This window comes from Meleagris gallopavo, chromosome Z (genome assembly GCF_000146605.3).
Source record: "Meleagris gallopavo isolate NT-WF06-2002-E0010 breed Aviagen turkey brand Nicholas breeding stock chromosome Z, Turkey_5.1, whole genome shotgun sequence".
In the NCBI taxonomy this organism is placed as follows: Eukaryota; Metazoa; Chordata; class Aves; order Galliformes; family Phasianidae; genus Meleagris; species Meleagris gallopavo.
Window position 1 is genome coordinate 59,728,862 of NC_015041.2, and position 14,382 is coordinate 59,743,243.

Genomic DNA, 14,382 nt, shown 5'->3' on the forward strand with positions numbered 1-14,382 from the left:
ACAAAGACATTCAGTATGCCACTGAGCTGAAACACAACTACACTGAAAACTGTCAATTAATACAATAAAAAAAAACAACCCAAAGACCAAAGTCCCCTGTCTAGTAATAAAGCCTTTCATTTTTTTCTTTGAACAACTTCATAGGGAATTCAGAGAGCCAGACTTCTATGTTTTTTGCCTCAAAGTATTTACTCTAAAATGCAATAAAGACCTGTAAACTGCAAGTTTACATCAACTGTAGATTTTGAATGAATATTATTAAGAAGACTGCTCCAAAAGCAGTAACAAGAACAATCTTAGCAAACCGTGATGACAAACTTCTACATAGTGACCGAAATGCCTTCTTCCTCTTTAGTAAGTTAGCTTTGATAAGAGAGAATTAAAATATGTTTAACAGACTGTAGCATTCACTAAGGATTTATTCTGCAAAGATCTGCATAGTCAGACCCTCTCCAAGTAAGAAATGCCTAAGCAAGTTCAGAAAGTAATCAAGTAAAATTCATGCCTGAAAATATGTATCAGGAGCTGTTAAATGCAGCAGATACAATCTCAGATTCAGTGAATCTGAAGTAACAAACTTCTGCTGTTTATTATTTTAAGGGGTGTTATACCATGTCAGAACATTTGCCCTACTCTTATGTTCTCTATGCATCCCTTTTGGCTGCTACTCAGGGGAAATACTGGTTGAGTTTGACAACTACAACTCTTCTATATCTGTAGCCAGAAGCAGTTACCAAAAGTCACAAATGCATTCTGACTCAGGTTCACAGTTGTAACTCCAAAAAACGCAGAACTCCCTAGCCTGGATTAGCCAAGTACCCAGGGCACAGAGAGAAACCCAAGAACAAAGACACAAGACTCACCCATGCATTCATGCTGTAGTCCTTTCCCATAGTATCCTTTTTCACAAATGCACTCAAACTGGCCAGTGTGAGTGCCACATTTACAGCTTGCCATGATGTCACAGCAGTTCTCATTCGCCTCACAGAGATATGAACAGTGTGATATATCTTCTTGGATATAACTACCAGAGGGCAGGTCTGAAACAATATCAATTTATTAATTAAAAAGTCCAACCTCAAAACCCCTAAGAGTATATTATGTAACTAGTATGATGTTTCTGCAAAAGTTCTAAGCTCTAGTGATGGTAGCATGAAATATACCATTGCACAATATAAGAAAAACTTGTTCTTACTATGGAAAAATGCCCACTGAAACCAGTGGTGCAAAGAGTCTCAAGTTTTCTCACTTGTCTTGGCTTGATTCTAACACTGTCAGAAGACAGTCTTGCTCCGTACAGAAGCTGCTGAGACAGCTTCTCCTGAGTTTGGTGGGTGCTCTCACTGGCATAAGGAGAGTATTTGATCATGGAATGTACAACTTGTTGGTCATATAAAAAAGAGTAAATCTTTCCTTTCGTGCATTCACAAAAAACAATTTAACTGGAACAAACAGAATAACAGTAAAGCACATTACTTATGTAAAAGTGGCATTCTTTTTAAAAGTAAATACAGCAAATAAATACAGCAGCTAGTCTGATGCATGTACTATGTCACTCAAGCAGCATTGGCTTTCATGCAAAGGTCTACCTGTGTTCTCACTTGCTAAACTTCTGCTTTTCATTAAGGCTTTTTAAGAATAAAGTAGATCAAAAAAAGATAAAAGTCCAGTTCAAATTTGCTTTCCATCTCTTGCTCTTTCCAGTGTTATTGATAAAAACAGATCATATTTACATATTATTATACACAGGAATCTAGATTTTTTTTCGCAACAAACAAGCTTGCATTGGTGTGTAAAACATCCAAACTGGAAAGGCTAACGGTAAGGTACATACTGAGGGTCCCCTTTGACAACCATGTAGCTATCTACAAGGTTCATCTAGTCAAACAAAAGTCACACTAGGCCAAGACCATAGCGTCTTCTTCCTTGGACAAAATAAAGAGTAGGATGGAAGTACAGATATACCAATGAAGAGAATTTAGGTTAATTAGTTAAATTAATAGTTAATCATTTTGCCTGACGAATGAGCATCTTTATTAGAAAGTTAGAGGAAAAAAAAAAAGAAATCTATACTACATGAAGTGCAGTTACAAGACAGTACTGGAGACCTTTATATTTAGCTCTATGTTCTCTGTAGGACTTCTGAAGTCAATACCTTCATGAAGAGCCCTGCGTGCCAGAGCTTCAAATTCGGTAAAACTGTGAAGAAGGTAACAATGATCTTCTTTTGGATGGGAAGCCATGTCATTCAGTTCTCGGATATTCCCCTGCCATATCCCAAAGGTGAAGATCTCCACTCCAAATTCACGCAAGGATGCTGCAATTGGTCTTGGGTCTCCACCATTGGAATATCCATCAGTAATGAGAAATATCACCTTTGTGGAATTCCCACGGGCATGTCGCAGTATTTGCTAAAAGAGAAAATGAAATGGTACACCTCAGAAAAGTGTTGTCAGCCATTGGTTTGAATACTGCTTTCCTAACAGTTCAGCTCCTTTCACTTAGCTTGCACAGCTAATTTAAATCTTTGCAGGCTACTTATCATAGCAAAGAAAAATAATCTACAAACAGTATTGTGGTTAGACAATGTTAAACACTGACTCACACTTCAGATGGACGAAGTCTGCCTTATCACAACTGTGAAATCACGACATCATCTGAAATGAGACACTTTCATATTGACTGGACAAGTCAATCATGCATCACACAAAACCAAGCCTGATCAGTCTTTTCGCAACTTGGTCTGAAGTTTGAATGGATATATTGAGAATCTATTGTGATACCCTGAGGACAAAAGTTCAGATGCTACCAACCATCTCAGTGCCGCGGGTATGACACGAATGTATATCAGCTGGCAAGCTGGTCAATGTCTTTCTGTTCAACACATGAAAGCCACTTGGTTCCAACCTTGCTAGTTTTGCCATGCAGGAAAGTGAAAAACTCATCAAACCATACCATGAAAGTATACTGCAAATGGTAGCATACCCACTCTCATTATTGTGGCTTTCAGTATGTGGACTGTGGACAAATCCTCTACAGTTTGTAAGGGATAAATAAGAGAAACAATTTTGTTTTCAATAAACGTTATTTCACTCAAAAAAGCCACCAATGTATTAGAAAAAAATGTAGAGATCAACATATCAACAGCAAATATCAACAGTAGTAGAAGAATTAGTCAAAAGCATATATACACATACATATCTATATATAAAGATACTCACATATTCACATATCTATCTATCTATATATAGATATACACGTATAGATATATATGTATATATGTGTATCTCTCTCTCTCTCTTTCTCTCTTCTCTCTCTCTCTCTCTCTCAATATATATACAGATCTTGGAAAAATCTCTTACACACAACAATAACTTTTCACATGAATAAACTGTCAGGGGCTAAAGCCTCCACTGGAAATTTTGTCTCTCTACATACTCCTTCCCACCTTCCCTCTACCATTTCCTTTTTTAAAAACTGAAATCCACTGAATTTCTGGAAGACAAATAGTGACTGTATCATTCTCTTTTTATACAAAGCAGATAGAAGAGGCTGATTTACACCCAGTAAGCCCACAAGCAATTTAACAGCATAGATACATCAGCAGAGAACATGTCACAGAGCATGTGTATACACATATATGGGTAAGAAGGAAAAGGTACTGAAACCAATAGGAACAACAGTCCTGAAAATAAAGTGCCCTGGATTTCTGATGTAGAATGCAAAAATACACCTACCCTGATGAGGCTTCATAAGCCTACCTTATGTAGAGAAGTTTCAGAAACAGACAAGAACATAGGACTGGTTAGAAACATGTTCTCAAGTCATTGACAGGCTAACAAATTACAAATAAAAAAGAAAGAATTTATTATATCTACTTCAAAAGAATGACAAGATGGGTTGCTTCTCTAAAGGCACCCTCAGCATGCCCCTCAAGGCACGGAGTCTCCACTCCCAGCAAAACTATACTAGAAAACTTGATCCTGCAGTAACTGCGATTTTACTGATAAAAAACAAAACCTGTAAAGTGACAATAATCACTAGAGTTTCCTATGGCATCATATATTCAGCAGGCATGAACAGAGTTAGGATTCATAACAAATTCTGAAAGTCAGACTTATAAAATAAAACCTGTCTGGATTTTAGATCACAAGCTATACCAGTCCAAACGACCTGCTGAGATTTTACAATCTTTTTCACTAAGCCTACCTAAATTTCAGAACAACTTGATTTTGATTTTGCAATTCCTTCATTTCAGGTGGATTTCAAAAACAGAATAACAACGTGTACCATAAGTCAAAGCAGAAACCATTGGCACTGTGGTCTGAAACACTACCAAGAAAATGCTGCAGCTGGGGTGGATTCTACTACTGGTGGTATGTAAAACTTAAGGGGAATGAAACCAAATTCTCTTGCAGACAAAATCCTTTGCAAACCAAATCCTCTGTTCTCCATTTTTTAAGTCGTAATTGGAAAATCAGAATAAAGTAAAAAGCCAGAATGAAAAGGATCAGGAAGATAAAGATGGAGGAAAAGACATTATGAAGATAAATAGTAAGAAAAAATATAAATGCCTCAATTTCAAAAATATAAATGCCTGTGTTTTAAAGTAGATGCTATAAAATAAGCAGAATTGTAGGTTGAGAATATTGTGTCATTTTTAAGTTAACAAATATAATTAACTTTTTTACTATTAACCATGCTATTTTAAATCTGAATGTAAGCAACTTACGCTTCTATCAATCTGTTAATGATTCAGGCTGAAATTTTCCACCCAGGATGTTTGTCTCAAGTGAAATGTTTGTTTCAGTAAAAACGGCTTTTATTTTTGAAAACATGATGAGGAAAAACATATGTTCCAACTGCATTTTCTTGTTTTTTGCAACTGTAGTGCCTCTGAGCAGAATTAATTTTCAATCTGCAAGTCATATGATAAAAAGGTAGGCTTCTACCAGACCATGGAAAAAAAAAACAAATCAAAACACTCCATAATCTGAAACTGGTGGACTGAGTTAAAAAACACAACTTTCAGAGGGTGAAGGGACATTCTGGAGACTGCTAGTGCAATTCTTGGAAGATCCCACTCACGAGCATCTTGTTCTAGCAGAATATCATTTCAACTCATGATTATGTTGGAACACGTATCAAAGAGGGAAAAAAAGCTTCATTTTTGTAGAATCACAGAAAGGACCACAATGATCATCTAGTTTCAACTCCCTGCTATGTGCACCAGACCAGGCTGCCCAGAGCGACATCCAGCCTGGCCTTGAATGCCTCCAGGGACGAGACGTCCACAACCTCCTTGGGCAACCTGCTTAAGTGTGTCACCACCCTCTAGGTGAAAAATTTCCTCCTATTATCTAACCTGAACCTCCTGTCTCAGTTTAAAACCATTGCCCCTCGTTCTATCATGATCCACCCATGGAAACAGCCCCTCCTGTTTACATGCTCCTTTCTAATGTTGGAAGGTCACAATGAGGTTTCCCCGGAGCCTTCTCCTCTCCAAGCTAAACAAGCCCAGTTCCCTCAACTTTTCCTCATAGGAGAAGTGCTCCAGCCCTCTGATCATCTTAGTGGCTCTCCTCTGGATCCACTCCAAGAGCTTTGCATCTTTCTTGTACTAGGAGCCCCAGGCCTGGACACAGTACTGCAGATGAAGCCTCACAAGATCTTCAGAGGGGGCAATCACCTTCCTCTCCCTGCTGGCCACCCCTTTTTTAATGCAGCCCAGAACACAGTTGGCCTTCCAGGTGACAAGCACACACTGCTGGCTCATGTCCAGCTTCTCATCCACCAAGACACCCAAGTCGTTCTCTGCAGGGCTGCTCTCAAGGAGATCTTCTCCCAGTTTGTATAAATACCTGGGATTGCCCTGGCCCAAGTGCAAGCACCTTGGGCTTGGCCTTATTGAACAGGACCTTGTTTTGGCAGGACCTGTCTTTGCAATTTCATCAATGCCTTTTCAGCACTGTTTCCCTCTGTGCATAGGACAAAAGTGCATGAACTCTGCATATGTAATTAGCAGACAGCATTACACATGGCATTCTTTTTTTTACCAAGTCACGCTCATAATAGGTAGCAACCAAATCTCCATACTTTTCACAAACTCACAGACATGTCAGCATGGTCAGTAAACAAGCTAGCTGATAGACTCTTAGTATTCTAGACAAAGCAACTCCCATCTCAGAAAGGACCATTTAATTTTTTATCAGAAAATTAACAAGAATCTCTGCTCCACAAAACTAGAACCTCCAGAAACTGCTGTGAAAAATACACAAATGCTCTGTGTTTTCCCAGGAGACCAAGAAATGTTCCCTGGCTGTAGGTTCCATAAGCAACAGCCTACCCTTCAAAAAATGAAAGTTATTAAATGGGTAATATTGGGAAAATACTTGTTTTGAGGGGAAAATATTCTTTAGCTGTATGAGTCTGGGATATGGGAAGAAATTAATAGCTCTTCTGCTCTTTACATCTGAAAAGGCAACTCCTCTGGGGCAGCAATTCGGTCAAAGGCAACCACAAGTACAGCTGGTGGCAAGGGGGAGTGAAGCCATTCTACTGCTACTTAAACATGTAGGCACCAACAGATGCAAGCAGAGGAACCAAAAGCAGGAAGTGACAGACAGATAGGACTGATCCTAGAAATCAAATCAAGGCCACTGACCACCTTGGCCCTCAACTGCTGCAGCTGTAACTCCAGACACGTAATCCCTGCTGTACAACAGAGTAGAGGAAAAGAACAAGAGAAAGAAACATCCAACATTGAAGGGGAAAAAAAAAAAAAGAAAAATATACATACATCTATTTTTATATCATTTGTATATGTCTGGTGGCCCAGTTAGTATTTTGCTACTTTCTGCGAGAGTACAGTGGCACAAAGAACACGTCACCACCCACAGCAGCTAACAACCCAAATAACAGCTTGCTGTCACAAACCTTCTTAAAAGTCGTAGCTTTATGCAGTCACCACAGAGCTGCATCACTCCACTCCTTCTCTCTGTATTTGTGACAAGAAGGGCTACAGAGCTGGAGAAGTGTCTGGAGAACAAGAGGTGCAAGGAGCGGCTGTGGCTCCTTGGTTTGCTCAGCCAAGAGCAGAGGAGCTGAGGGGAGGCCTCATGGCCGCTGCAGCTCTCATAGGAGCAGTGCCAAGGGATGGTCAGGGAGTCAGGGAAAGGTTGTGCCCCAAAGGATGGTGGTGTGTGGAGCCGGGGGTTGGACCCCATGGCACTTCTGCGTCTCTTTCAACTCGAGGCATTCTGTGATTCTGTGATTTTTTGCTTTCTTCAACATCAACTCACTTTCCTCTACCCCAAAACACCTTTCCTCTCCAGAAAGTCCTTTTGAAAGCCATTTTTTTTCCCCTAGAAATTTTGTCTGTTTTAAAACATATGTTCACTTAAGCCCTCAACTTGCAAGCACACACAAAAATGATGTCATGTATTTAGCCAGTCCTCATCAACTTCATGGTTGGTATCTACATAAGGCTGCTTTTTAGTTTTTTTCTTCCATGACAAGGTCCCTTCATAAATTTTAAGGTTCTTCAATAAATAAAACTTAAGAACCCACTGAACAGTACTGGGAAGTTGAAAGGACCCCAAACACCTACTTCTCCTGTATGAAGATCCACATATGCTTCTGATTTTAACATCAAACTAAGCACCAGCCATAAATGAAAATAAAGTGCTGAATGACCAGTTTAATTGAGAGCATGGCCCATTGGATCATGACTATAAATCGATAAGGGATAAGTGCAAACAAATGAAAACAATGGTTTTGATAATTGCAAAGTAATTCATTGGGCCACTTTTCTATCAGCCTCTTTGACTGTTCTACTTCCTGCCCGTCTATGCTTTCCTCACAGGACTGATCAGTCAGTTTCAGCAATTCTTGCAGATCTCAAATAGAACATTTTTTTCACATTAGCATTATAACCATCTGTACTGCATACAATCTCTGTTTAGTGTGTACAAATAGCTGGCAGACTTGACATTTCCTCTGTGCCAGTAACAGCCCTTAAAATTAAAAAAAATGAAGTCTTGTGCAATAGAAAGTTATCGTACAAAATTCTGCTCTAGAAATTCACTACTCCAATGCAAAATTAAACTCTCAGCAGTACAGTCACAAAAACATCTAAAACTCAAAATTCTGTGCTTCTAATATTGGTATAAAGTTTGTAATACACAATCATGGGATGAGCAGCATCCCATGCTCATCAACCAAAGACCTGTCAGCCATTGAAGTGCCACAGCAATGAGAGTGTCAAGGTTCTTTGTTACTGCCTCAATTACATGTTCTGCATCTAATCCATAAACATTTGATCTTGTGCCTAATCCCTGTCCTTATTCAGTATCTGTCTTTTAAAGAGGATTTTTACCGTAGAGAATTTGCAATTCATATATCAGTCTACAGGGAAACAAACCGAAATGGGTCAATCTGTCTCACTCCACAAACTAAGCCATTGCTAACTGCTAGCATCAGTCAGCCCCGGTATCCTTGCCAGGGGAAGCCTGTCTTAAAAGGTTTAAGTTGGAACCTAGCTTTCAAAATCATATTATCCAAGCATTAACTACACTGCTCTTTGTACACCATGTAGGGAATAACCTAAGGCCTACAAAGTGAATGTTACACATTGTAGGCCAGGAAGATCCATCACTGTACCTCAGAAGTGAAAAAGAAAACCCTCCATTACTGAGCCATTTATCTCTGCTGTACCAGTAAACCACTTACAATGAACGTGCTATCACCCCAGGAATTACAGAGAAGCTACAAACCATGGGAAGAGTACTCAATAGAACTAGATGACTCTTTTCTCAGAGGATCACTTATTCACTACAAAATAAATAACATCCAGTTAATAATATCGCTAACTTGAAAATAATAAAGTCACTAATACATTTCTATTAAAATAAATAAATTATGTTTCACTATACAAAGCACTACACAGATTTGATAATTTATAATTTCAAATACAGTATGTCTTAATTTTTTAGGGATAGGTTCAGAAGGGGATCTGCATGCCATTCACAAAGGGAAATGGCAATGCAAAAATCCTTCTATGAAGCTCACTCTGAGTTTTAAGATTCCTCTGCTCTCATTCTTCTTGCAGGCAAAAAGTCAAAGCTTGGCAATAAAACTTTATCTAAATGAATATTCAGAAATGGGGAAAAAAAATCTGTACTGAGATCGACTCTGTTGATGGAGTTGAGGCATCTCATCAGCAAATCCTGGGAAATCCCCAAAAGGTTGGTAAATTCACAGGACTAATGCAGAGCTAGGAAGACCATGAATATCGTTCCCTGTATCATCGTGTATATATTATCCCTGTTCACAGAAGAGCTGGTATATCTCCTATGCTTCCTCTCTAACGCCACAAACGTCTTCTTTCTCCACCATCTCGTTCGGTCATTGTACACTGCTACACTGTTCCACTCAGATTTTATCCTCTCTTTAGGTTTTCTTGCCCTTTTCAAGACAATAACTAAAAATGCTTCATGAGATTTTGCTTTCCAATTGTGCCTTTCATCGCTTACTTCTGCACTGCTTCATAAACTCCAGAGAATGAGCTGTCACTTATATGTAAGCAATTATTTGTGGAATTTTCTCTGAATATTCACCTAGCAGAAACTGCATTCAAAATTCAGAGAAAAGACATGCCTTCAAAGAGTGAATCTGTGTATTTAAACAGTACCGCAACTAAAAGGAAGAAAATAACAAACAAAAATAATAAATACTTAAAATGAAGCGATGTTGAGATGGTCCAGCCTTGCATTACACTGACTTTCATTTCAGTAATAACAAGTACTTCAGTAACAGTACTTCAGAAACAATGTACTATCTCTGTAAATTATTTTCTCACTATTCATTTCTGCAACAAAATCATGTGCACAATCTGTGCATGTAGCTTTCTGTCTTTCCTATCCTTCTTCATCATATCTTCAAATTTCATCTGTTCTTTATGCAATATTACATTCTCTGTATGGAACCACCTTTCCTTCATTCTTCTAATTTTTCCAAATTAGATGTGATTTCTACGTATTTTAGAAAGAACTTTAGAACATTTTGCAAATAACGCAGTGCAAGAATCTTAACTAAGAAAGTAAGTTGTATTTTTTCATGTATCTTTGTAAAAATGCAGAGCCAGAATCCTCTCAGTAGCAGCACGAGGTGCAAATGAGAAGCTACAGGCACAAACTGGAACACAGGAAATTCCACTTAAAGAGGAAAATAGTCCTTATGGGTGGTCAATAACTGAAAGAGATTTTCCAGAGAGGCTATAGTGTCCATTCTTGGATGTATTCAAAACCCAAATGGACAACGACCTGAGTAATCTGATTTTGTTCCCTTTCTGGGTAGGGAAGCTGGACCAGATGGTCTCCAGAGGTCTGTCCAACCACAACAATTCAGCGATTCTGTGGTTTAGTGATATGAGAAGAATATCTGAATTCCAGTTCTTAGTGTTTATTTCTAACCTTATTTAATCCTTTTATGGAAATGGATTCTGCTTGTAACATTTGTGTTGCATTTTCAACAGTTCAAATACTGCTGCACAGTTAAAAAGTGATAACATGCATTTTGTACAGTTTTAAAAATGGAGAAATCCCTCCTATCTCAGTCAGCAAAGCTATTCACTTCAAGACAATCATATTCAGATTGCCTAAAGGCTATTTATTCCCCCACCATCAAAAAACCCCCCAAACCATTCACAAATCACCATTGTTTTCACAGCCACAGGAGCTACCACATTATCTTTTTGACCCAGATTCAGCTCCACACAAGTGCTGGGACTGTTGGGTCTGCTGACTTTGAAAATTCAGGTGGTTTGCAATTTTGAGTTCCAAACTAGAAAAAACAGAATGCACCTACTTACCAGGAAACAACTAACACATCACACTGAAGTCTTCTGAATTGGACATTAGAAGACATTATATACACAACTATTTCCTCAGCTCTTGGTGCCGTATAAATTTTATCAACAAATTACTTAGGAATGTGAACAGCTGCTGCAGGCCTTGTACACTGCTATGCTGTGTGTTATATTCAAATCACTGTCTTGCTAACAGACCTCAGTTACATTTGAAACATATAAAATCCTAATTATCTTTCTCTCTGAGCAACTGCTATTACTAATACAATCAAGATGTTATGTGATTTCCATAGTATGCTCTGGTCTTCTGCTAGTAATAAAAAATGCTCTTAAATACTTTACTGAATACTTAATTAATCTTCATGTATTTTCAGACCAAGAATCCACACCACTATTGACTGGTGCATCTGCCAAGTATACATATTTTTTCTGTGCTTGTTTTAAACATTCATTATTCTAAAAAAGCTGAACCAAGTAATTATTACCAACATGACAAGCACCCTTCCTGACCTGTCTCATCTACTGTCAGCTGTCACTGATAAATTATCTTCCGAAAATCTTACTTTCTTCCAGGACTGCTGTAATCAAGCAACATGAACATATGGCTGTCACTTGTAAGAGCTGTCTCAGCCTGATGGAGTGTGTGGGAGTATTTGGTACAGATACAGGGCATACAACTGGACACCCTGCTTCACTGCTCATCTGTTTAACAAATTACACTGCCTAAATGCTAAAGCTTTTTACAGGTTGCCTGTCAGATTCAAGGAGGTTCTTCATCTTCCTGGCTGAAGTTACCAGAGAGACTACAAACCAGTTGGAATAACAATTTTAACACAGTGTTTTGTTTTTAATTGTGCTCACTTCATAGAGAAGTAGCTCAAAAACTTGAATAGGGACGAGGTCACACGAAGAGGCTTTGTTTGAGAATTTTAACACTCCAGACTTGCTGTTCGGGTCTTACTTCAAATCCTTTTACCAGGAAAGACTGGGAAAAAGGAGGAAGGACAACAACAAGGTCAAATACCAAATTTTGACCAACCTGATCTCTCTGTTAGCAGAACATCTTTCTGATTTTGCCAGGAGCATGTTTTTCAAGAGTTAAAGTTTGCTATTGCCGTTAGCTGAAGAGCAACACTGCTCTAATTTCCAGAGCTAAATTCCAAGCCATAAGCATTCTGTGTTGCATGCAAAATGCTTAAATTCCAGTAACAGGTGGAACTAGAGGACAGAAGCAAAAATGTGTCACAGATTGTCCACAGAGTATTACACACTGAATATTTATGTGGAGGAACATATCAGGAAGTATCACCAACATGATATTCTAACATTTTTATTTTGCTGGAAAAGCCTCTTGTAAGGTTGAAGAAAGTATTATAAATAAAACAATTACTTTCATTCTGACCTCTTCAAAACTGTAATGACTGTACTTCCCAGTTCGAGGAACAAATTACTCCAGGCACATCCAACCTGCAGCCTGGCACAGCTCACAGTGTGGCCACCACCTACCCCACAGCATCATGATGGCAGCTCTTCCTGTTGAGTGGCTCAGCCCAGCCCTGTGTGCACACACATCACCCAGCAGCAAACAAACATTAGTGTGCTATCAAACTGACCTGGCCTAAAACCAGGGCACAGTGCTGTGCCAACTCATGCGATAGAAAATCTGTTTATTCATTTTAATATATTGCCTGAACACAGTCCTGTGAGCAGAAAAAAAACAGGCAGCCATTCCTTTATAAATAAATCAACTTGAGGACAGGTTTCAATATTACCAAAAACTTGTCATTTTTTCTGTATGTCTTTGACTCCAATTTCAGTCCACATGAATACATGATCTGCACATTTTCAAACGTATAGACTTACAGTCAGATATTCAACTCAAAATCCTGATCATGTATCTCTACTGAACTTTCATAATCTCCCTCTTATCAGAGAGAAATATCCCTCTCTTCACTGTCACGTCCTATTCATGTCATTGCTTTTGGCAGTACGTTCATTGGCGTACAACTACTTTCAAGAGTGAAGCACAGAAAAAAAAGTTCATCAAAAATCTCAGATGAACACCTCCAGAGCTCTCTAAGAATTGTAGCTACTTCCACTGAAGCAGACTGATACATTAGTGTCACAAAAAGAGAGGTCACATATCCACTAGTAGTATGGTTTTGTTGCTCTCATTTTTTAACAAAAAATATTAAAAATATGTTTTGTTACTTAGCTACATTACATGTATTATACATTTTAAAATTCTGAAAGTAATGCTTACTATTCTATGATTCTGGCCTGTGGTATGGTGATATGACCTGTGACGTCAGATGGTGATCTGACCTGTGGATGTTGGTGATATGGCAGTGGGGGCTGAACCTTCCCAACAATATCCTGTTATATTTTGTTGCCATGAGACAGATGGCAGCAGAGGGGTACTCTGACATAACACTGACATGGAAGTGTGGATGAAGCAAAAGTGTGTCACTGAATTCCTCCATTCATCAATGCTGAACATTTGTGGAGATGAAACAGTGAATGTGAGCATAATGAGGCAAAGTGGGGTGTATTTCAGTAGTGGCAACAGTGACAGCAATTACCTCCACTGGTGCAGACTGGTACAAGCATGGCATGCAGGCCCCTGTTCATTGCTGGCGAAAATGCAGAGTTGATGGTGATGTCTATGATGAAAAACAGTGCCTTGTAGCTGAGAACTTGCTCTATTAAAAAGAGTTACTGTGCTCTTGTATGTCCTGTAATTCTCATGGAAATAAATAGGAGGCATTACTTTCAGAGTGCCCTATGTATATGTGGCCCAAGACAATCCCTCTTCACTCAAAGCTGCCCAGGCAAGCCGAAAGGTTGGACATCAATGAATTACTTAGTGATGTTTCTCGTTTGGCTTTGTGCCTCTGGGGGAAACATGATAAAACATACTTCCCTGCAGAGATACTAACTTTAAAGAATGAGGATCAGAGGTACTGGGCCACTCTGGCAAAGGCTCTCAGAGAGGAGGACAGAAAATTATTTTCTCAGGAAAAATTAACTCTATTCTTGAAACATTTACCAAAAAATAACCCACATATTATAGTGGTGAAAAGTTTATTTCATTGCTTTGTTACTTCTGCTAATGTATCAATAGGACTTTATTCCTACTGCAATGTTTCCCACCTTTTCTCTGCCTCCGTGTGTTATGCTGGGAAATGGCTAAGGGCTTGTGATGCTGGGCTGTAAATAATAAAAGTGCCTTTTAAAAGAGGCTTGTCTCAGCAAATAAGCAACGCAGCAGATACTGGCGTACATTTCCCTTTGGAATTCCAAACCTCCTCTTCTCCTCACCTATTCAGCTGGCTGACAGAACACAGGTCAGAAAAGATGCTGAACACTGTGCTGTATAGATTCGTCCAGTCAGGAACGTCCATTTCAGCTCTCGAGAGATAAAAGTCTGGAAAATTGTTGAAATCTGATCAAAGGAAAACTGCAAGATTACAGTTAGACTAGCATCTGCAACATAGGAAAGCCGTCTGAGGTAG

General features: G+C 38.8%; 1 protein-coding gene across 1 annotated transcript in view; it reads right to left on the reverse strand.

Moving 5' to 3' along the window:
- SVEP1 (sushi, von Willebrand factor type A, EGF and pentraxin domain containing 1) overlaps nt 1-3,815 on the reverse strand; it is a 112,911-nt gene extending 109,096 nt beyond the window's left edge. The window contains 3 exon segments of the mRNA XM_010726146.3: nt 864-1,040; nt 2,156-2,411; nt 3,762-3,815. Of these exon segments, the coding sequence (XP_010724448.3) occupies nt 864-1,040; nt 2,156-2,411; nt 3,762-3,815 (487 nt within the window).
- Nucleotides 3,816-14,382: the final 10,567 nt, after the last annotated feature.